This window comes from Podarcis filfolensis (assembly GCF_964270895.1).
Source record: "Podarcis filfolensis genome assembly, chromosome: 17".
NCBI classification, from domain to species: Eukaryota; Metazoa; Chordata; class Lepidosauria; order Squamata; family Lacertidae; genus Podarcis; species Podarcis filfolensis.
In genome coordinates, this window is record NC_139621.1 from 18844568 (window position 1) to 18869330 (window position 24763).

A 24763-nucleotide genomic window follows, 5' to 3' on the forward strand; every position below is an offset into this window, starting at 1 on the left:
GAAAACTAACTCAAAGCAGCTGTACTCAGCTTCTCTGAAGGTATAACCCAAACAATCATTAGCCCTTCTGCCCCTGCTTCTCTCATACAGAGAAGCTTCTAGTAGCTTCTAGAATTAATCAGAATAGGAAAGCATAGGAAAGATCTTTACACATGAGATCAATACTTTCTGCACTAAGAAATGCAATCTGACACACATGTCTCGCTGAAAGGGCATCATTGACCTCCTCCTTGACTGCAGGGAAATCTGCCTTTATCCTATGGCAAATAAGGAAAATCAGTTTAAACCTGGGACTTTATTAAATCTGGTGCATTTGCCTCTGACACTATAGCACCTCGATGAACTCAATCAGAACTGGGTTCATGCCCTTGAGGAAATTGCTTCTGCACACTAAATCCAGACAAGTGATTTCTGACTAAAAGAACAACTTGGTTAAATATTTCGCTCAACGAAATATTTAGACAGAAACGGGAAACCTGACAACCTGTGGATTAATTGACACCGGCCCTTTGTCACCAAACCAACTTCTGGCTTGTTCCCAGTATTTGTACAAGCATGCCTATTAATGTAGGAAATATGTGCTCCTAATGAAAGCGAACAAGTGGCTCTAAATGCTGGTGTGAATCAGAGCAGGGTATACAATATGAGCGTTAAATCACTGGCTCTTCAACACCTTCTCCCTTATTCGTTTCCTAGGCAAGAGAGCCACATTAATGTACTAATATTACAGGTTTAAATCATTGGTCCTAACCTCACAGTCCATGTCCCCCCCTTTGCAAGCAGGTTGGTTATTTATAATTAAAAACAGTTGTAGTCTACCATGCTATATTTGAAGGGACCATGAGAGTAATCTAGTCCGACCCCCGGCAATGCAGGAATCTTTTACCCAACACGGGACTCAAACCCACGACCTTGAGATTAAGAGTCTTGTGCCCTATTGACTTTTTAAGTTGCTTTTAATAATAATAATAATAATAATTTATTATTTATACCCTGCGCATCTGGTTGGGTTTCCCTAGCCACTCTTGGCGGTCTTAAACAAAATATTAAAAATACAATAAAACATCAAACTTTAAAAACTTCCCTAAACAGGGCTGCCTTCAGATGTCTTCCAAAAGTCAGATATTGTCTATTTCAATAGTCAGTTGTCTATTTCAAAAGTCAGTTGTCTATTTCCTTGACATCTGGTGGGAGGGTGTTCCACAGGGAGGGTGCCACTACCGAGAAGGCCCTCTGCCTGGTTCCCTGTAACTTCACTTCACTGAGGGAACCCCCAGAAGGCCCTCGGCGCTGGACCTCAGTGTCCGGGCTGAACGATGGGGGTGGAGACGCTCCTTCAGGTCTACTGGGCCGAGGCTGTTTAGGGCTTTAAAGGTCAGCACCAACACTTTGAATTATGCTCGGAAATGCACTGGGAGCCAATGTAGGTCTTTCAGGACCTCAGAAGATGATCTCAGGGACCACGTAGGTTCATATGGGAAGACGCGGTCCTTGAGGTATTGTGGTCCTGAGCCATTTAAGACTTCATAGGTCAAAACCAGCACTTTGAATTGGGCCCGGAAACTAATTGGTAGCCAGTGCAGTTGGACCAGGATCGGTGTAATATGCTGAAACCGTCCTGCTCTGGTGAGCAACCTGGCCGCTGAATTTTGCACCAGCTACACTTGCTTTGTTTCTATATTCTGATGACCGGTGGTTTTTACACAATACATCTGAACGGTCGCTCATTTGTTTTAGGTCTCAGCGGGATCCATCGTCGAAACCGTCAAAGACAGAGTGATCGATTCCAGGTTGCAAGTCTACGTCACCCGGCCGGGTTTGTTCACCTGCATAGCTACGAATAAGCATAGTGAGACTTACGGCACAGCAAAAGCCGCAGCCACTATCAACGTATCAGGTATGCTTTTAGAGAAAGAGGCACTTGTGGGGGAATAAAATGTCCTTTAACTTCTGCCTGGGGTTTCGCTTGCACACAGAGAGAGACCTCATAGAAAGTTGAAGGGCTTGGCTTCCTTGTAATTTGCAGCAGGATAAATTTGATCTAGGAGTGCACCTCATTCCCGGCTGTTTCTTCCTATATTATTACACTTCAGAGGTTGGCACAGCTATAATTTGCGACATATTTGCTGCCGTCCTGGTTACGGTGTCCCAAGACACTCTGTAAACTCATCCAGGAGAAGGAAGTAACTGTGAGGAAGCACTATATTAATATCACCTAACAGCCATGTGAAAATAGTTCAGGGAGGCATGAACATCTTGAGTATTACTTACATGAACCGGGGACAGGTTGGTCCCAAAGGAAAGTACAGTGGTACCTCGGGTTAAGTACTTAATTCGTTCCGGAGGTCTGTTCTTAATCTGAAACTGTTCTTAACCTGAAGCACCACTTTAGCTAATGGGGCCTCCTGCTGCCGTGCCGCCAGAGCCCGATTTCTGTTCTTATCCTGAAGCAAAGTTCTTATCCTGAAGCACTATTTCTGGGTTAGCGGAGTGTGTAACTTAAAGCATATGTAACCTGAGGTACCACTGTATATGGAATACCAAAGTGTTCAGGAAAAACGTTGTGGTTTCTCTCTCCCCCCCCCCGCCATTTCCCATTCCGCTCACAATGTGTACAACACGACAAGGTGCAAAAATCACGCCGAGATTGATCTTGTGTGTGGTCTTCATTTATTTATTATTTGTACTTCGCCAAATGCTCCTAGTAACACACACACACACACACCTGCCCCCCACCAATGCCACAATTCAAGTTAAGGCCAAATAAAATAATGAAATAAAATCAACATCAGAATGACCAGGCAGAGCTGCAGAGCACAGCAATGCAGGGGCAGAGAAGACATCCGCTTGACCAAAGGCTTGGCTAAAGAAGTGTGTCTTGACCAGTCCCTGAAAAGCATGCAGTGATGGTGCAAGACGCACCTCAGAGGGAAGGGCAGTCTACAACTTGGAGGGGCCACCACAGAGAAGGCTACGCCTGCTCAAACCCACAGAGTGTGGCAGCATCAGTAGCTGGGCCTCCTCTGCTGACCCATGCAGCTCAATATAGGAGGAGGCACCACTTCAGATAGTTTTCTGAACAGTGATAAAAGACGACGACTTGCATAGCTCCCCTAACTTCTGCTGGGAGGAGTGAGGCAGCAGTGCAAATGTATCGCCCTGACCTCCCTGCTGGTGAGCAACGGGAAGGTAGCATAGTGCCAGGGCCATCTTAAGCATATCCGGCGCCATGGTTCAGAGACCCCTCTGCCCGCCCCCCCGTTTCCCAGAATTGTCGACCTTTTCCTAAGCCTCTGCGGGTATCGCTCTCTTCCCGCAGAGGCCTGGGAGGCAAGCTGCACACCCGCCAGCCATATGGTTGACGGGGCACAGCTGGCGGGCATGCAGGGAAAGGGGATGCCACTGGCAAAGCCACACAGCTCTCCCACTCGCTGGGGCACCCCTGAGAGGCCAGCGCCCTGGCGCAACGTGCCAGTAAGCCCAATAGGAAAGACGGTTCTGCATAGTGCCTTCACCGCCCATGGCAAGCTGCTTCTGCTCATGGCGGCTTTCTGTGTAGGTCAACCTTTTCGGTTGCAACCCTAGAGACGCTTACTTGGGAGTAAGTACTATCAAACTTAATGTAGAGTTACTTCTGAGTAGATGTGGCGAGAACCGGGCTGTTTAAAGCCTTGTTGATGTCCAGTACCACCCCTTATCTGGTTTGCTTTAAACCAGGCAAGGCTAATAATGTCTGTATTCTCTGCCCCTTTCTCCCAAAACTGATGTGGGAGACAGACAATCGGATCCCTTTGTGGATTTTCCAATTTGCTCAGCGGGCATCACACAAACTGTTGTGGAAGTGAACCGAAGGGGGAAATAGACAAACAGAAAATGCTTTGGGAGGGTTTTCTGTTTTTGCCCCTGTGGGACTCCTCATCCAGCTAGTTTCGGAAGCTTGCTTCTGTGCCTCTATGCCTGTAACCAAATCAAGAGAACAATTTCTCCAAAGGGCAGGGGCGAAACTAGGCTTCATTTCACCCAAGTGAAAGACCCAGTTTGACTTATATACAGTGCCAGATTTACATATAAGCTAAACAAGCTATAGCTTAGGGCCCCACTCTCTTGGGGGGCCCAAAAAAATTTAAAGGGGAAAAAACTGGATGTACATTTCCAAAATATAAGATAAAAAGCAAATGAAATAAAACCTACAGACAGCAACAGTGTTTTGTGTTGTGTAGGCTCCTATGATATAAGTCAGGCATAGGCAAACTCCAGCCCTACAGATGTTTTGGATTCCAATTCCCATCATCCATGACCACTGGTCCTGTTAGCTAGGGATGATGGGAATTGTAGTCCCAAACATCTGGAGGGCTGGAGTTTGCCTATGCCTGATGTAAGTCATGGGCCCCGCCTGCTAGCCCGCTCCCTAAATTATCACTGGTTTGCTCATTTCTATATATAGGGTGCCTACATTCTGTATGGACTGGTTGCAGGGCAACATGGGCAAATGGCTTGAGATAACTATTAGGTCCATAAATTACCATATAGCATATATTCAACACAAGAAACAGCAACAATTTGTTGCTGACAAAGGACAGCTGGACATATAATGGGCCCCATTACCTTCAGTAGCTTTGGGCCTCATCAAACCGAAATCCGGCCCTGCTCACATACACTGCACATTTGTGTACACAGGCAGGAGCCTCAATGGTGCCTCTCTGAAGTCTTCACCCAGGGCATAAAAAACCTGGCTAGCCCCCCTGCCCTCCCCCTCCCCAGCTATGGCACTATCCGAAGGTATTTTTTATTCTCTTCCCTCTCCTTAGAAACTTAAAAGAAAAACGCTACGGAGCTCTTCCAAGCTTTATTTGTGTAAAGATGCAAATCTATTTTGCCCTGGCCGTTTCACCTCTCTTTCTCTCTCTTTCCTCCTCTCGCTCCCTCCAACGCAACTGCTTCTTCGGATGGACCTCACTCTTGCGCTATTAGAATGGAGGTAAGGGTCACCTGGGGATGGATTTTGTGTGACAAAAGATTGTGTGACACGAACAGGGCACATGGAACCACCTGTCAAGCAGGTCACAGACCTTTTCCTGCTGGGGTAGAAATTAAGGATATCGGAACAGAGGAAGCTGCCTTACATGGAGTCAGACCTTTGGTTCCTCTAGCCAGTGGCGTAGCGTGGGGGGTGCAGGGGGGGCGGGCTGCACCGGGTGCAACATCTGGGGTTAGGGCAAATCCACGGGTTAGGGGGCGCAAATCCATGGGTTAGGGGGCGCAAATCCACGGGTTAGGGGGCGGAAATTACTTGCCTTGCCCCGGGTGCTGACAACCCACGCTACGCCACTGCCTCTAGCACATGGGTAGACAAACTAAGGCCTGGGGGCTGGATCCGGCCCAACCGCCTTCTAAATCTGGCCTGCAGATGGTCCAGGAATCAGCGTGTTTTTACATGAGTAGAATGTGTGCTTTTATTTAAAATGCATTTCTGGGTTATTTGTGGGGCATAGGAATTCATTCATTTCCCCCCCCCCAAATATAGTCTGGCCCCCAGCAAGGTCTGAGGGACAGTGGACCGGCCTCCTGCTGAAAAGCTTTGCTGACCCCTGCCACATCATTGGGTCCATTGACAGGCTCACCATGATTTCAGACAGGTTCTCCTCCTTGGATGATGCTAGGACTGCTCTACCCATTAGATGGGAAATGTGCGGCTGCTCTTAAAAGCAACAGCCACAATCTCCTTCTCGTCTCCCGTCTGAAATGCCTGATGTGAAACCATCCCATTGTGAGTTACCCCACTCAGGGGCGTAGCAAGGGGGATGCAGTAGGTGCGGCCCGCCCATAGCTGTCAACTTTTCCCTTTACTTGTGAGGAATCCTATTCGGAATAAGGAAATTTCCCCTTAAAAAATGGGGAAACATTGACAGCTATGGACCCACTGCAGGTGTCCCCACTGAGGGGGGTGACAAAATGGCGGGCGGCACAAACCGCTGGGCCTTTGCAGCGGACCCGAGCCAAGCGTCTTGGGTACCCGCAGGCTCCACTCTGTATGTCCGCTGCCTCCCCACCTGCTGTAGGGCATCCGAGGCCCTGTGGCGTGCCCCGTCCCTATAGGCACCACGCACCCTATCCCTGTGGGTGTCATGCGCCCCACACCGCCCCTCCCTAAGGGCACCGCGTGCCCCATCCCTATGGGTGCTGTGTGCCCCACCCCGTCCCTATGGGCGGTTCGCCCTGGCCCTGGGTGCGCCACCACAGATGCCAGAGAGGATTCCTCCGCCACTGACCCCACTCTTGCTAACAGCAATCTATGGAGTGAAGGGTTTTAGGGTGTGACGAATTATAGGAAGCAGCAGAAAGGTGAAATTCCCATCACCACTTGGCAAAGGGAGGAAACGAGAAGCTTGCAAAGTGGTAACAATGCACGAGATTGTAAGTTACCAATTGGTATTCGCTCATTTGCAAACTCCTTCTAAGCCTCCTAAACCAACAGCGTTTGAAGGATGGAAGGGATTAGGCTCCCTTTGGTTTCGAGCTAATATGTTTTAATTGTTATAGCAACCCATTGCTGTTGTTGGAGAATACAAGTCAAGCCAGCGTCAAATGTATTTGTTTTTAGCCGTAAGCTATTGCAGAGCTCTGGGTAAAAGCAGAGGTAAGAATCAAAGTAAAACAAATACAGAATCCGACCAAAATAAAAACGAAAACACCAGCATTGCAAGACCTACTCTTGATGCAGAGACCCAAAATGAAATGGCACCAGATTAATCAAACCATATGGATCTTGACAATATCTAAGCACATTTCAGTCACAACCAGGGCAAAAGTTGTGGATTGTGTGCCTCTTTTCAGTGCAAAGATTGTATGGGATCTCCTAGCAAGGACTGTATGAAGAATTTGACTGGATCTAAAAAAAGGGAAACACATTTTTCAGTCTCAGGTTGATAATGTCAGAAAAGACTAAGACGCAACCTTAGTGTTGGCCAAAATAAACTAATTATGCATCTTTTACCTTTTTTAAAAAATCCAGTTTTGTAATTGCTGCCCTAAAACTGATAGAACAAAAGCAAATAATTCATGGAAAAGCCTTCAGGATGAATCATCTTTCTAATCTTCTGAAAGCATGTCATTTGTTTAACTGAACTTGATTGGATCTGTTCCATTAAACAAACATTTGAGAGCATGTCTTGAGGAATTTTCAGTTACATAAACCAACAAGTTGAAAAAACTATTAAGTACACACTTTGTTCTGCCTAAAATATGCCGACTTGAGGCCTTAAATAAAACTCAAGACATGCTGTTACGAATACTTAGGATAGTTGTAAAGATCTTATTCTGAAAAGATTCAAAGTTGATAGATCCATGTCGTTTTACCAGCACACCATTCTGGTTGGCATTTAAAATTTAGGCGACATATTGTTACAATGATTTTTTATATTATTATTAAGCCACACTTCTATTACAGAACAAGGTACTACAGTGTAAAAGGGATGTTCAAAACCAGGCAGAAACGCCAGTAAAATTAATTCAATGAATGCAAGCGCTGCATTTGTGTGCATGTATCATTCATGAAAAGGGACTGAGCTACACACAGGAGAAACATTAATCTTGGCTCGTCTGCTATGTCCACGGGGACATTGCACTGCTATCAGGTTACTGTCGTGATGAATCACTTCCTTTTCTGCAAACACGAGCAAAATTTTTTAATCCAACCCTGATCGTATCCCAAAAGAAATGGAGTCAAGGGAGAACGTTGCAACCTTGGTATGGAATGCTGAAAAAGAGAGAGGGAAAAAAAGAAATCTGTCCCTACAGATGGAAAGCATATTTACACATATTGAGTGTTGGGAAAACCTTGAGTCATCTTGTCAATGGCAGGCAGCTCACATGCTTCAAGCAAATAAGTTGGTGATGGAAGTCAGCCGAGGGAAGGAAATATTTTAACAGAGGTGCAGATAGCTCCTTTGGCATTTCCTAATATTTGGGACTGATATAAACTGAACTCTGTGACCCTTGTGTAATGATGATGATGATGATGATGATGATGATGATGATAATAATAATAATAATAATAATAATAATAATAATAATAATAATTTATTATTTATACCCTGCCCATCTGGCTGGGCTTCCCCAGCCACTCTGGTCGGCATCCAACAAATATTAAAATACAGTAATGCATCAAACATTAAAAGCTTCGCTAAACTGGGCTGCCTTCAAATCTCTTCTAAAAGTCTGGTACAGTGGTACCTTGGGTTAAGAACTTAATTCGTTCTGGAGGTCTGTTCTTAACCTGAAACTGTTCTTAACCTGAAGCACCACTTTAGCTAATGGGGCCTCCCACTGCCGCCGCACCGCCAGAGCACGATTTCTGCTCTTGTCCTGAAGCAAAGTTCTTAACCCGAGGTACTATTTCTGGGTTAACAGAATCTCTAACCTGAAGCGTCTGTAACCCGAGGTACCACAGTAGTTGTTTTTCTCTTTGACATCTGATGAGAGGGCGTTCCACAGGGCAGGTGCCACTACCGGGAAGGCCTGGTTCCCTGTAACTTGGCTTCTCGCAGTGAGGGAACCGCCAGAAGGCCCTCAGCGCTGGACCTCAGTGTCTGGGCAAAATGATTGGGGTCAAGACAGAATGAACAGCAATCATGCTTCTAGTTAGGTATGATCCTCCTGGCTTTTCTTTCATGTTGAGTTGGCGAGGCAATGAAGAGACCCATCTTTGAATTTCCATCTTCAACACTCCCTTGCTCTATAACCAGTTAGGCATCAGAATGCCTTTTCTCTTCCTCTTTGCCTTAGAAACAGCCTCTCCCATTAGCCTTCACACATACAAGTAACATGCAGAGAGTGGAAGGGGCTTACCTGTGCTGGCCCCGCCCACTCCCAAAATCACTGTCCTTGCTGGCTTCACCATCAGCAATAAAATAAAATAAAATGTTCCGAAGATAGAGGTAAAAACGTAACCATAGAAAATACATTTGGGGGGTTTACATCAATAATCAAATAATAGATCTTATTCTAATTGCCCCTGCTAAAAACTTTGCAGTTTTTGCTGTCACCTGATCATCTTGATCTGCCAAGAGAAAGGACACCGTAACAGTGGTTGAGCAACCCAGCATGGACCACAGTAGAGGGGTAATAGCCTCACTCCTCAAATCTTTATAAAGACTGCAAGCCAGAAGGACATTAGCCACAGACTCAGTACTGCCAGCTCCACAGGGACATAACCGTTTTCCCAGTGGAATTTTTTGAAATTTCCTCAAGTACAGCCGAAGGCAGAATATTCAATCTTGCGAAAGTGAAAACGCGTCTGTATTTTGGAATTGTTAAATTTTGCAAATAGGGTGCCAAAGTGTCAAAATGACTAGGTGGAAAATAATCATACCATGGACAAAATTTCCTTATTGTGGCCAGATTATTCTGTCACTCGATATCATAGACATAGGCTCTGTCTGGTTAAATTATTTGCTTTACGGAAGCCCAGTGTTAATAACTGTTGTGGTGATAAACCAGAAAAGTAAAGCTTTCGGCTGACAATTTTAGTTCAAGTGCTCTCATGACAATCTTGCAATACTAAGGGTGGTAGGCCAGTGGGGTTTAAATTTAGGCGAAGCCAATAATTAAATGTCCTACGCCAAGTCTGTAATTCAACAGAGGTGAGATTAGTCTCCAAGTGCAAGAAAGCATTTGGAATGGAACAGAAGCATTTGCATGGAACAGGAAAAAATTGCCTTAGGAACTTAGACTAAACCCATGAGACCAGGATTTAATTTCCTTCCTCAGGGCCTGTAAGACAGAGCTATTCCGCCTAGCTTTCATTTTGAACTTAGCCTGATCTTTTACTCCCCTTCCTTCCCTCCCCTCCCCTTTTTATGAAGATTACCCGCTCTGGGATCCCACAGCTAATTCTCCCCTGGTCTCCTCGCTGGCCCAAATAGGACTACCGTATTTTTCGCCCTATAGGACGCACTTTTTCCCCTCCAAAAATGAAGGGGAAATGCGTGTGCGTCCTATGGGGCGAATGCAGGCTTTTGCTGAAGCCTGCAGAGCGAGAGGGGTCGGTGCGCACCAACCCCTTTCGCTCTCCAGGCTTCGCGGACCTCTCCCCAAGCAGCGGGAGCGCTCCCGCTACTTGCGGAGAGTTGCCTGCATGCCGAAGCCTGCGCGTGCTGAGATCAGCGCGCCCAGGCTTCGCGGACCTCTCCGCAAGCAGCGGGAGCCAGCGCTGGGCTCCCACGGCTTGCAGAGAGCTGCCTGTTTGGGGGCTGGGGTCGGGGAAGCTCGGGCCTCCCCTGCCCCAGCCCCGCGCCTGGGGGGGAAATAATTTTTTTCCCTTTATTTCCCCCCCAAAACTAGGTGCGCCTTATGGGACGGTGCGTCCTATAGGGCGAAAAATACGGTAATTTAACCAGCTAGCCCTGGTGATCATCTAATGTTTATTAGATGGATTTCCCCCCTAATTGATTTTTGAATTCTGAATTTATTGTTATTCACGTTTTATACTGTATTTTGTTGTTGTTGCATCAATTAAGTGTTTTAAAGTTGTTGTTAGCCGCCCTGGGCCCGGTTTTCTGAACTGGGAAGGGTGGGGTATAATATAATTTTTTATTATTATTTATTATTAAACAGCTTCTGTAGATCCAAAGGGAATGCCTGTCCAGATCTGAGCCCCATATAATAACTGTTCTAGGGGTTTAGCTTTAAACACTTCAAGTGCTGATGGTATAGTCTGCAGATTTGTCTGCACGATTTGTCAACACTCAGAAATCCCCCCGTGTGTGTTTTTCTCTTCCCCATCAGACTCTACAAGGGTGATACAGGCTACTGCAGCACATACAGAGGAGAGGTGTGTAGCTCTCTGTTGGCCAAGGACGCCTTTGTTTTCTTCAACGCCTCCTATGGAGACCCAGAGGAGACCCAAGAACTGCTTGTCCGCACAGCATGGGCTGAGTTGAAAACAGTGAGTCCCTTTTGCCGCCCAGCCGCTGAGTCCCTGCTGTGTCATTACATCTTCCAGGAGTGCAATCCCTCCAGGATCGGAGCTGCTCCAAAACCTGTTTGCAGGTAACACAAGTGAGCAAAACAAACAAACCTGATCCTCATCCCGCCCCCCACAATTTCACCACATCCTGCAGGAAAGGGTAGGGTACGCATGGAGAAATACAAAGAACAATGTCGTATTTTTGGAATTACATTCCAAATTATATTTTGGAATTCCAATTATATTTTTCCCCAATGCGAGTTGGGGAAAATTTTCCCCCTCAAATATGAGTTGCTTTGAAATCAGATTATTTATTAATTGGCTATTGGCATTCACGATGACTGCTGTGTATAAATATTGCTATGATTGTGCCTAAGTAGATGTGGAACAGGAAGTTAAGTTTAAATCATTAGTACTATCCATTATTGGAGACAAATTGCAGACGTTGTATACTTGACATTCCTGAGCGTTTGGCAAGGCTTGGCTTGGTGTTTGTTTCATTCCCACCACCCACCACCCCTGACTGGAATGCTGCAAGTATCCTCAGCTACGGGTAATTAGGGGATCAGTCCCAACAAACCGCATTGGGTTACTTTGGTCATTATTCCAGATCAAATGCGCATTTCATGACTGCATTTATGATGGCATTGATCCAAAGTGTCGTTTCAGGTGTGCTCAAAAGGTCGAATCTGCTCTGTGGCATTTCTAGCTACTTTCCTCTGGGCCTCCCTGTCCACAACTGCTGTCATGTCATATCACAGACCACTTTTGCCAGTCCCCAGGGGTTCCCAAAGCTATTTGCTATTCAGGAACCATCCCGAAGCGACAGCCTTGCTGGGCGTGCCGTACTTGGAACCAATCAGAGAGCTCCTTGGATCCCAGCCAGCAAACCCTTTCATCCAATGAATATATGCGTTGACTCATAGGTCATTCTGAAAACGTTAAGCCTTCCCAAATCCATCCTAAAGCAGGGCTTTCTCCCCAGAGGCTTGCATGGGGCTGACCAGCCGCCGCTACCACCACCTGTTACTTCGAGTGAGAAGTGTGGCTTTGTGTTTTGTTTATAAGAGCATTTATCGGGTCATTTTTAGATGTGACCTCCAATAAATAAATAAACAGTCCTGTGCAATTCATTCTTTCCATCTGACTCTGATTTCCCCAAATAAAATGGGCAACCAGCAAGCCCATGTTTTCATAGGAAAGCAATGAAACCTGCCAGTGCTCCTTGCTATCGTTGGAATACAACCTATATTCTTTCGTCGTTGTTAGTCAATGATTGGTGCATAGCTATTGCCTGGTAGGGAGCTAGTCGCTAGCATGTAGTGAGGAACCGGAAGCTGTTCTCTTGGATGAACTTCCTGAGTCATAACAGCCATGGGGCTTGTACCTGACTGTTTGCTATAAAGTGGGGATGGGATGGGTTGGGAGAGTGGGAAAGGAGGGAGTAAGTTGAGTAAATCCAGATATGGGCTCTTCCATACTGTTCCATAGTGACTACCCATGGAGGACTGGTTCACTTGCTACTTTCAACCATGGTTAACATCTAGCCATGGTTGGCTTCCGGTTCCTGTCTGCCTTAATGGAGGCACCTCCCACGACAGCGGGAGATCATTGGTAAAGAAAACACAAGGATGATTGAGGGTAATTATCCCTGCAAATTCCCCCCAGGGACAGGGGGGATGGGCGGTTCGTCTCAGTACCTGGCTCTCGCTCTGGCATGGAATGCGAGAGGCAGGGAGGCGCTGAGTGCAAAAGCATTTCCCCTGCCGATAACCCTCCAACTCTGCCATTAAGAAGCAGAGGTTCTTCTGTTAATTAGAGATTAATTTAGCCATGGTTTAACACGAAGGATGCTGGTGCATTCAGCTGAAAAATCCCTGCTTCACTCCTTCACTGATCCAAACCTGGGTTGGCGGTTTGTGGCTTTCCAAACAAAATTGCGAGTAATAGCCAAGGTTTGTTGTAGCCTAACGCTCATGGTTTGTTGCTGGAAATAAACCCGAAAGCTGGGTTTGGACCAAGTGACATGCCGATGCTTCTGGTTTGCTGCTCCCAGTTCATCAGGACCAAGAACAAAGAGGGGACTTTTGAGCAGTGCTCACCAGCCCTGCTCATTCTCATTTATAATTTCTCATGTCAACATGCCAGAGACTGTTCTGGAAACCAGTTGGTCTCAACCAAAGCCACATTGTCTCTCCCTCTCCCTCTGCTTTAGCCAGACACTTTCTCAGGGACTGTCTAAACGGGCTTTGTTTTTGAGTTTTGTTTTTAATGTCAAACCAGAATTTCAGGAGAAGCACCAGAATGTTCTGTGCTACTGCCAAACCTTATCCTGAGAATGGAATTTTAATTTCTTTAAAGAAGAAAGTCCTATGTGAATATGCTTACAAAATCACAGGACAAAACCTGTTAAACTTACGTGGGAAGTCTTTCCTTAAAGAGAAAGAAGCGCAGAAAACCAAGGAAATATTCAAACTATATTCTTGTCTGATCTGTGGAGAGGGCCTGGTGGCGTCAAATGCTTCTGGTAACGTTTCAATGACGCATAGAGTACCCGAATGCATCGCATGCCAGAAGCAACTTCCATTGAAATCAATGGTAAAAGAGTAGGGCAATGGCAGTGTCTGGCCAGATACTTAGCTAGCATTAAAAAAATCAGAATCAATGTAATCTGTACTGATTTACGCCACATGACGACTTTCTTGTATGCTGCTGGCTGTCCATAGTTAGGGTAATATTGTCGCCGTCACATCATTGACTGTGCATTCTGCTGTTGTTTGTGAAACACTCTAGAGAGCACTGCCTTGCTGTAAAGGATCTCTACTGCTTTAAAGAATGGCTTTCGATGGAAGAAAATGCCCGCAAAGGAATCTATAAGCCTGGATTGATGTTGCTTACCCTTCCCAAGTGCAACAGTCTCCCCAGCATACAGCAGGACCCCAATACTTGCACGAGGATCCCACAGTTTGGTAAGCAGTTCAATAAGTAGCCTGTTGTCTCAACAAATTTATATTTTATATTTATATTTATATTATATTATACTATACACTATATTATATTATATTATACTTTATATTTTCCCCCTGAAGTTTTTTTTTAAGTTTTCCGAAATTTCACACAAACATTTCAATACATAATAAAAACTTTTTTTTACTTCCCACCCCCTTTCTCGTGTTTTAATAGATGTCTTCTATCTATTAAACCTTAACAAAACTATTATCATCTTCAATCCCTTCTGTTGCTCATAGTTCAAATCCTGCTTACTTGTTCATCATATAATAATAATATTTCTTTAAATAATCCCAAAAGGGTTTCCATTACACAAAACCTTCGCCATTAGGTTCTCTTATTCTAGCGGCTAACTTTGCCAGTTCTGCATAATCCTTTGACTTGCTTGTCCAGTCTTCTTTAGTGGGTATTTCTGCTTCTTTCCATTTTTGTGTGTAGAGATTCCTACTTGCACTTGTAACATATGTAAACAACTTAATCATCTTTTGGGGGACTTCTGTCCCTATAATCCCTAAAAGAAAAGCTTCAGGGTTGTTGTTGTTGTTGTTGTTGTTGTTGTTGTTGTTGTTTACCTCATCATATATAATCTCCTTCAATGCCCTTGTTTTCTTACAAGTCCACTACATATGAAAATAGGATCCATCTATCTGGATGACAAAGGAGATGGTGTTGGACTTACGGAGGAAGAGAGGGGAACTAGCCCTGTTGTATATCAGGGGGAGTTGTGTGGAGAGAGGGTCTTCCTTTAAATTCTTGGGAGTTTACCTTAGTGAAGACCTTACTTGGAGAAACAATATAACTCAGGTGGTTAGGAAGGCCCAACAGACACTCCATTTCCTCAGGGTCTTGTGAAAGAACAATGTTAAACAACAATTGATGACCGCCTTCTACCGGCCCACAATAGAAAGTGTCCTCTCATATTGTATCACCGTGTGGTATGCTGGCCTGACAGCCACGGACAGAAAGTCTCTACAGAGGGTGGTGAACACAGCACATGATCTCATGGGCTGTCCCTTGAGTCCGCTAGATGACATCGCAAGGGATTGTTGCCTTAGGAGAGCGAGAAAAATTCTCAGGGACGATTCATACCCCGGCCAGCACCTCTTTAATCTTCTACCCTCGGGCAGGAGATATAGAAGTATAATCAGTCGTACCAAAAGGCTAAAAAACAGTTTCTATCCGTGGGCTGTTAGGCTGCTGAACGGAAAATAATATAGTGCAACTGACTTTCGGGGTTGGTGTGTTTTCGACAAGCACACAGAGTGCAATGAGATTGAGTGTTTTTTGGGTGGGGAGGCTCGATTAATTTCATTGTACACAGGTTGTACATTGACAATAAAGGTATTATTATTATTATTATTATTATTATTATTATTATTATTATTATACTTCCAGCAGTTATTAGGAACCTCCTTATACCTTTTAGCTAATTTATTAGGTGTTCATGGGGTGTAAACTTTAAACTGAAGCCGAATGCTGCAACCCCTCTAGAGTTGCTATCTTAGCTAGCATCCTGGAGAGTTTGCCTTGCCTTCCTTCCCAGTTTGCTTTGGGAAGCAAGACTCTGCTTTTGCTCCAGAGCAGGCAAGAAGCGCAGGAGTGTCAGAATCTTAATGCCTTTAAAAGCATTGCTTGCTAACTCTTCTGGGCCAGGAACCTGTCACAACTAGCTCTGCTCCGCCGTCCTGTGAAATAACCTAAATTTCAGCATGTAGCATGTGAATGTGTTTGAGCCACCTTTAATCTAGGGGCTCTGTGACCCTTAGCAACAGCTTGACACACAGAAAGCAGAAAATATTCATGACATGGAAATGTACATCAGACTTTGCAAATGTCTTCAACATTAGCTGAAGGCACAGCTGTAGCAAGTGGCTGAAAACTGCTGAAACTGGCAACCCTCTAATCAGAGCATGGCGGGGAGGGACAGTGCTAACACCGCCAGAGAGTGACATTTCAAAATCTTTCTGATACAAATTGATGACATCTTTGTGTCTTTTTCCTTCCTCAGAGCTTAAAAAGGAGGATATAACAAGTGAGTGGCTCTCTTCGGAATCTGCACTTTACCGGAAATGTTTTGTGGTTGTTGTTGTTCTTTTAATTTATCAGATTTTCTGCGGTAACGGTAAATTGGGATGAAACAGGACAATAACAGGGGAATGGCATTTTGATGATGATGTGGTACAAAAAAACCACGCATGCCTCGACAGTGCCAAGCACTTTATAAGCTGCTGTGTGGAAGCACCCAGTGTTGCACTAATATAATGAGAATTATTATATAACCTGGTGTTTTGTTATATTCATATTTATTAAATTTGTGTACCGCCCTATACCCACAGATCGCATATGACTGTAGGGCATTAAATTTGATTCCATGCCAGCAGTCATGTTTCTGTGCTATATATTTGGATGTGGTCGAAGACTTAAAGGGTGATAAGAAGGCTGCTGAAATGGGTATCACGGCATTTAGAGTGGGCAGGGGAACAGAACATAAGCAGAGCTTTGCTGGATCAGGCCAAAGGTTCATGTAGACCATCTTCTCACAGTGGCCAACCTTGTGCCTGTGGGAACCCTGCGAGCAGGAGCTGAATACTAAAGCACTCACCTTTACCAGACTCATGCTGACATTTCCCGACTCGGCTACTCCTAAAAAGCTCCTGAAATGTAGGGCCCTCTTACAGGGCTGTGGGTTAAACCACAGAGCCTAGGACTTGCCGATCAGAAGGTCAGCGGTTCGAATCCCCACGACTGGGTGAGCTCCCGTTGCAAGGTCCCTGCTCCTGCCAACCTAGCAGTTCGAAAGCACGTCAAAGTGCAAGTAGATAAATAGGTACCGCTCCGGCGGGAAGGTAAACGGTGTTTCCGTGCGCTGCTCTGGTTCACCAGAAGCAGCTTAGTCATGCTGGCTACATGACCCGGAAGCTGTACGCCGGCTCCCTCGGCCAATAAAGCGAGATGAGTGCTGCAACCCCAGAGTCGGTCACGACTGGACCTAACGGTCAGGGGTCCCTTTACCTTTACCTTACAGGACTATTATATTGAGTTGAGGCGAGTTTTTAAAGACACAGAACGAAAATAACTACTGCCAAATTTGTCTTATTGCTGGAGGGCCCTTGCCCTAGGCCCGTGGTTCATTCGGCAGGGCTGGTAAGGATGGATACGCGCGGTGCACCCAGCCATAACACTCCCTTGGAGTGGAAAACCTTAGAGCAAAAAGGCCAGCTACATAAAGAATGCCAGCCAAATCTAGATAAGTCAAAGACAGGACACTCCAGTAGCCCCTTGGTTGATCTCGAAATTCACCATCCATTACCCCGACCGGAACCCTATCAGCCATCGCCAAGTGATGCTCCTCCCAAGGGAAATGTGACACCCCTTTACCTGTGATTTCCAGTGACTGGTAAAAGGACATTCTAAGAGGTTCAGCCCAGTTGTTGTTCGTCAGGAGGGCATTGAGATAGGGGGAAGCCTTCTGTTCAGCCCAGTGGGATATGGCACCTTGCTTTACGATTCTGTTTTCCTCTGTTTCTCTTCAGCAACTTGTTACAAAGGCAATGGGCTAACCTATGAGGGTCCTGTCAATGTCACAACCTCTGGGATTCCCTGTCAGAAGTGGAATGAACAGGTAAGAAGGTTTATTTGAAGCTGGAGGGCAGTGATGGTTTAAAGCAGACAAAGCAGGGATTTGTCCAGTTGGAACTCACCAGAACTCATCAGTTCTGGCATCTGTCAAGTGGACACCATTATAAGAGAACAAGGAAGGCGTTCATGGTGAGTTCTGGCACCTCTTTTTCTAGAAAAACAGCACTGACTTGAGGTATACCTGGGAGCCAGTGGTATAAATCACTTCCATGGAAGCAGGTCCTATCACCAACCAGTCCGTCAGACGTTTGATTATTGTTTTTCAAGATGCCAACAGAATTTAACTCACTCTGAAAAAGTATTCGTTTTCATTGTCACCAGGTACCCCATTCACACCGGAAAACCCCGCTGGCTTTCCCAGAGCTGTCCAATGCAGAAAACTATTGCCGCAATCCAGGGGGTGAAAATGCACGGCCCTGGTGTTACACGAGGGACTCATCTGTGAAATGGGAATACTGCAACGTGCCTCATTGCGGAGATGGTGAGAAACCATAATGTACAGTTTATAGCAAAAGGTGCTGCTTGGGTGTTGATCTTATTACGCGTTGGCTCTAGTCCAGTCGTTTTCATTTCATTTTATTTATTGAAATGCATTTCTGAACCACTTAATGTTGAGAAATCTTTAAACCGTTAGCCCCGGAAGCTGCAGATACGTTGCTTCAGAATGTTTAGTGCTGCATTATTATTTTTTTACAATATGTGGTGCGTCCAGTTTTAGCTGGCTTGTTTTGAATCAATAAATTGTGCTGAGAGATGTGGCAGGCATGCCGTAGATCTGAGCTGCGTAGCGCTATTGATAGCTTTGAGCCAGTCTGCCAGATATCGGAATGCAGAACCATGAATCTATCTCCCCGTCTATTTCTGATGTTGAGGCTGTCAGCACCGTTACTCATGTCGCCAAAATTGCACCACCTGCATGCACACACTGGAGGCCTCAGCAGGCTTAGGGGAACTCCAGAGTTTGGAGAAGTACAGAAAATCTATAAGAGGGCAAATACCTAAGTGGGGGAGAACCCCCAAAACAGCCCAGTGAGCATTCAATGTGCTCAGTGACCATGGAATGTTGACTGACTCAGTGACCCTTGTGGTCCCTTCCAACTCTACAATTTTATGATTCTATGACAGCTGCAGCTGGAAAACTGATGGGTTTTAGTTTTGTTTTTTTTAAGAATGGAATGGTGTGTAGTTTCTGGGACCCTGAACATTAACATTTACACACTGCAACATTTCAGTTTGCGAGAAAAGATACCGTAAAGGACAAACTACTCAAGATTTAGAAAGACTATAGGGTTTAGCAGATTATAGTCTCTTATTTATTACATTTCTAGCCTTCTTGCAAACTCACGATTCCACATTATATATATATATATATATATATATATATATATCTCACACTGCTAAATGAGAAATAGGCCCCATCATTAGAGAAGATTGGAAAACATTTATTGAATATATGGGGGGGGGGAATTGTGTACGCCTGAAAACTTTGGCAGCGTTAAGATAAATTCAACAGTGTAAATAAGTTTTGATGGATGCAATAATGAAATACTGAATGGTTTAGCTTTTGTAAAATATGTAGGGATTTAGGGTATGCAAAATGAATCTGGAAAGAGAAGAAAGGAAGTCGTTGATATTTTAAGGATGTTTAAATGAATATTTTAAATTTTAAAACAGCAAATTTAATAAAAATTATATATATAAGAAATAGGACCCATCTGCACTATAAACACACCCTCCAACATTTGTCTGATGGAAATAGGGATATCCTATTCCATAATAAGAATAATGTTATTATTTATACCCCGCCCACCCAGCTGGGTGGCCCCAGCCACTCTGGGCAACTTCCAACATATATAAAAACATTTTGTTGTTGTTGTTGTTTAGTCATTTAGTCGTGTCCGACTCTTCATGACCCCATGGACCAGAGCACACCAGACTCTCGTGTCTTCCACTGCCTCCTGCAGTTTGGTCAAACTCATGCTGCTGGCTTCGAGAACACTATCCAACCATCTTGTCCTCTGTCGTCCCTTTCTCCTTGTGCCCTCAATCTTCCCCAACATCAGGGTCTTTTCCAGGGAGTCTTCTCTTCTCATGAGGTGGCCATAATAATACATAAAAAAACCTTCCCTATACAGGGCTGACTTCAGATATATTCTAAAGGTTGTATAGTTACTTATCTCCTTGGCTCAAGGGTTGCTTAACTCTATACCCTCCAACATTTCTCCGGTGAAAATAGGTATGTCCTAAGGAAAAGTGGGACATTCCAGGATCAAATCAGAAACCGGGACAGCTTCTGTAAATCCGGGACTGTCCCTGGGAAATAGGGACACTTGGAGGGTCTGTATGCAGGGTTCCCTGAGAAGAGGGATTAACCGTTAAACCACCCTGGGAATTATCACTCTTTGATGGGAATAGGGGTCTCCTCGTTGATAGAATACATGTATAAAAGCTATGTCTGTGCTAACTTAACATTTATCAAATAAATAAATAAATGGCAAGCAAGCGCTCTCAAATTCCCTGTTTCCCTTTCAGCATCTTTGACCCAGGAAACAACCAAGTTGAGTGCGGCTCCTCCACGTTTCCCCTTCGCCCCCTCTTCCTCCCCGACATACTCCATGACTGTCATTATCTCCATCATCTCCAGTTTTGCGATGCTGATCATCCTTGTGATCCTGGCTCTTGTTTGTTGCCGGAGGCGCAAGCACCTGAAAAACAAAACAAGGTAAGATCTGGGGCTTGCCTGGTTGCATCCTCCTTCAGAGAGAGACGCCTTTAAGTAAATCTCATGGAGAGAGAAAGAGAGAGATAGAGAGAGAGAGAGAGAGAGAGAGAGAGAGAGGGAGAGCGCACTTCACGAATCATGAATTGTGCAGGATGTTTATGTTAGCCAGATTTAATACGTTTCCCTCAATGATAGTGAGAGGAAGATATTTAGCTCTCCCAGAATCTGAGCAGATAAGTAGCCGTGTTGGTCTGCCATAGTCAAAACAAAAAATTTTTTTTCTGCCAGTAGCACCTTAAAGACCAACTAAGTTAGTTCTTGGTATGAGCTTTCGTGTGCATGCACACTTCTTCAGATACACTCAGATACACCAGAATCTGAGCGTCTCTGCAAAGGTAGTAAACAGGAACCTGATACCTTGGAGCATATTTTCTTTTCTTGTGATTTTGGCATTTATGCCAGAAGACAATTATTAGAGGCCTTACAACTCAATAGGCTGACTTCTACGCTACCAACGGTTCAGAACCTGCTTTCGGACAGTAATGATCAAATTACTTTAATAGTGGCTGAATTTTTGAGTGCTGTCCATGCAGAAAGACTGGGCCATTATAAGGAGATTTAGTGGTTATGCAAATTGATTTTCTTTGGAGTTAAAGATCTGACTGGGACAAACCTTGTTATGTTGAGCTAGTATTTTGCATAATTTGTATACGGTGTCCTGTTTGATAATGTGTGGTTTGCTATGCCTAATAAATGATATTTGATTTGAGGGCAATTCCCCCACTCCCCTAAAAAAAATCTTTGTTGCGGTCCCAAAAAATAGAGGTTGTCTTATACATGGGGAGTATTATACACGGAAAAATACGGTATTTGGGTTAAAACGCATACAGAAATGCATATTTTAGGATAAATGCATGAGCTGTGTCTATTGTGAAAAAGTGCATTTAGAGGGTAATGTGAATATTATGCACTTCTTTTTTATGAAAAAAATATCAGATTGAAGCAGAAATGGGATGGAAAGTATTTATGAATCAGCACATGCGAAACGATTGTGGACTAGAAATAGTCAGACCTATCTACGCCTAGTCGAGACTGGGTCACAACAATTGCTCATATTAAAAACAGACTTGTGTCATTGGCTGACCTAATGCACATTTTAACCTTTGACCTTGAAACCCTTCTCTCCCCATTTTGGTTACCACCTGTCTAACAGACATACTGAAGGCATCTTGCCTTCATACAAGAACTTCTCTGGTAACCATTTTCTATGTTTGTTCATGAACGATTCTCTTAAATGTGGTAAAAATAGGGTTTAAAAATTTGCTCGAGAAACTAGCTAAGCAGAATAGTCAAGGGGTCGCGCCAGCCCTACCATTAGGCAGAGGGATAAAAATATTTCAGGGATGGGGAGATTCTCAGTAAGATGTAGAAGGGCATTGGATATGGGCAAGGTTAGATTACAATAGAGCAGTGTATTTTAGGAGCAGTTGTTGTAGTTACCTTTTTATAACTCATAATAACTATAGCAGTCTTCCCAACTCGAGGCCACATAGCTGCCTTTGCTGAAGTAAAGGGAAAGTATTTTTGGCACATTTGACTTATGTATATAGGCCAGTTTAATTGTCACTCAGTGTGAAGAACAAGGAATACAGATGTTTCTGGGGACCAAAGGGAAGGGAAGGTACTTCTTCCTACATAAATTGTACCCCTGTCAACTCCTGGAATAAAAATAGCTTCATACAGATATCCCATCCATTATATATTTTTCATGCACGAATTATTTCCACATACACCTCTCTGCAGACTGATTACTACAGTTGATGGTTTCGAAAAGTTGCCTGCTGGTGCTATTTGATCTCTCAACGAGGGTCCCCTATTTTAATTGTTGATGTTTCAAAGGCATTGCTTTATTGCATATTTTAATTATGGATGCTTACGTTTTGATGTTTTAATAGGATTGTTTCTTGTGTTTCTTTTTACTTGTGGATGCATTCAATTACTGAAGTTTATTTTTAATACTTGTGTAATTGATGATTATTTTTACTGGTAAACTGCTTAATATCCACAGCAACATCATCATCAACGTTATGCTTGCTCTAATCTTGCAACAAATCTTCCGTCCACTGTTCTGTTTCAGGGAGTCAGCACCCCCAGCCCTGACAACACTTCCTTCTGAGCTCTTATTGGACAGATTGCACCCCAATCCCATGTACCAGCGCATGCCTCTACTCTTGAACCCAAAGTTATTCAGTCTGGAGTATCCACGGAACAATATCGAATATGTGAGAGATATTGGAGAAGGCGCTTTCGGCCGGGTCTTCCAAGCGAGGTAAATGACCAGCTGTCATCTCTGGTCGTTTCTGTTTACATGAATCCCAATGTTAGACACATTTTCGGTCTTCGTTTCTCTATGTTTCGATGAATTAGCTAAGCAAGGAATGGCCATTGCCCCCAAAGGCAGAGGTCAAAAAGGCATTTAACTTGAGCTGAGGCTTGTATGTGCAGAAAACGGTGTTGCTCGTGGTTGCCAAACCACATGGGCCAGCCTTGCAGCTGTGTTGCTCTCCTGGAAGATTTGTTTTCAGATGGACAGGAGGCCATTCTCAGGCATTTGACAATGATGTGACATTTACTGTATCCACACTGCAGCTGTCACACTGCCACATGTCCGGAGCGGGCGATAAGAGAACTGGAAGTTTGCTTTGGAGACTGGGACTTCCTATAGCTACTGGGTAGTAAAACACCCTGACGTTTCAGCAACAGCTGGGCAAGTTGGCTTTGGGATGGCTGCTACATCTCCCCAGGCAGGCGTCTCCTCCTATATAATGCCATACATAGGGACAGCACGGAGATGGCATCCCCATAGGCGTAGCCATGGGCCAGCTCAGACATAAATAATCTCAGCTGAATAAAGGGAGGGTTATTAAGGCAAGAGGGAGTGCAGGTGCCACTCTGAGGCTGTCAGTTTCCCATCTCCTTCTGAGCCCCATCTTGAGGCCAGATACACTCAGATCATGCTAGGACGTGGGAAAGGGATTTCTAAGCAGGGCTCCTGAGCCTAGTTTGGGAATATTCAGGGTGCCAGGAGAGGATATATTGTTTATAACTTGCGCTAGCAAGTTTCTTTATGTGGCAGAGTTAGTTCCCCTTTCTTACATGCACAGCAGATAGCTGGTTGCAGGCTTGTGTAAGCCTCTCACTATTAAACAATTCAGTCTGTCTAAGATTGAATTAGGAGGGACGTGGGTGGCGTTGTGGTCTAAACCACAGAGCCTAGGGCTTGCCAATCAGAAGGTCAGCAGTTTGAATCCCCGCGACGTGATGAGCTCCCGTTGCTCGGTCCCTGCTCCTGCCAACCTAGCAGTTCGAAAGCACATCAAAGTATATAAATAGGTACCGCTCCAGTGGGAAGGTAAACGGTGTTTCCGTGCACAGCTCTGGTTCGCCAGAAGCTGCTTAGTCATGCTGGCCACATGACCCGGAAGCTGTACGCTGGCTCCCTCGGCCAGTAAAGCAAGATGAGCGCCGCAACCCCAGAGTCGTCCACGATCAGGGGTCCCTTTACCTTTAAGATTGAATTGTGCATTCCTGGTAAGTCCCCTTCAACCCCTCTTAAAAGAATAAAGACACAACAATCTTATTTAAAGTCAATAAAAGAAGTTTACTCACATCATCAGTTCACAGTTGGATTCCTGAAGGCAGACTTAGTTACAAATATGTACATGTGGATCTACCCCATATGGGGAATAGTCCCAGTGCTTCTGCTAGCTAGCAGAGCACTCGTAGCTAAAAAGCTGGTCCAACGAAGAAGAGAGAGAAAAAGAGAGAAGGGAGAGAGTGCTGCATGACTCGTCCTTTTGTTACCTGGACAGGTAAGGTCACGCCCACCTCTAGTCACATGCAAGGGAAGGATGCTCCAGCCCAAGAGGAACAGGAAGTTTATACTGGCTGGACCAACATCCCCTTGCATGTCCATTCTAGGAAAACAAGGAATGTTGTATTTGACTGCTCCCAGTGGATTACATCCCACACCTCGGATGGTGGCTAGACAAGCAGCAGAGGAGCAGGCACAGTGCCCGTTCTGGCACCAGCTCCATGGTAGGAACCCCTTCACTTGTTGCCCAACTGTCTTGTGATGGGGACTGCAAGGGTGCAGGAACCTGCTGCCATTGGTAGGTTAACAAGCTAGCATCCTCGTTGCTGCCACAGAACCGGCGCGGCACAAAGGAGGCTGAAGGTTTGGCAGGCCGGGAATTTATCCTGGCCCTGGTTGCAGTGCCAAGCGCCGCTATTGGGCAGTTGGCCTCGCACCCAGGGGACGATCTCCAAATCCTGCCACCATTGGGCGATTTGGCGGCAGGAGGATGATCTGGCATGCGATATGCCATTTCACAAGGGAGGCCCGGGGACCTCCCACAAAACCACCC

General features: G+C 44.9%; 1 protein-coding gene across 1 annotated transcript in view; it reads left to right on the top strand.

The window, feature by feature from the left end:
- Positions 1-24763, top strand: part of MUSK (muscle associated receptor tyrosine kinase) — a 59433-nt gene that overhangs the window by 29025 nt on the left and 5645 nt on the right. Inside the window, exons 7-15 of the mRNA XM_083592467.1 lie at positions 1738-1897; positions 8785-8818; positions 10786-11049; positions 13760-13935; positions 15984-16007; positions 17509-17597; positions 17936-18095; positions 20147-20336; positions 22474-22665. Coding sequence (XP_083448593.1) covers positions 1738-1897; positions 8785-8818; positions 10786-11049; positions 13760-13935; positions 15984-16007; positions 17509-17597; positions 17936-18095; positions 20147-20336; positions 22474-22665 — 1289 coding nt within the window. The remainder of the gene's footprint in view (positions 1-1737; positions 1898-8784; positions 8819-10785; positions 11050-13759; positions 13936-15983; positions 16008-17508; positions 17598-17935; positions 18096-20146; positions 20337-22473; positions 22666-24763) is intronic.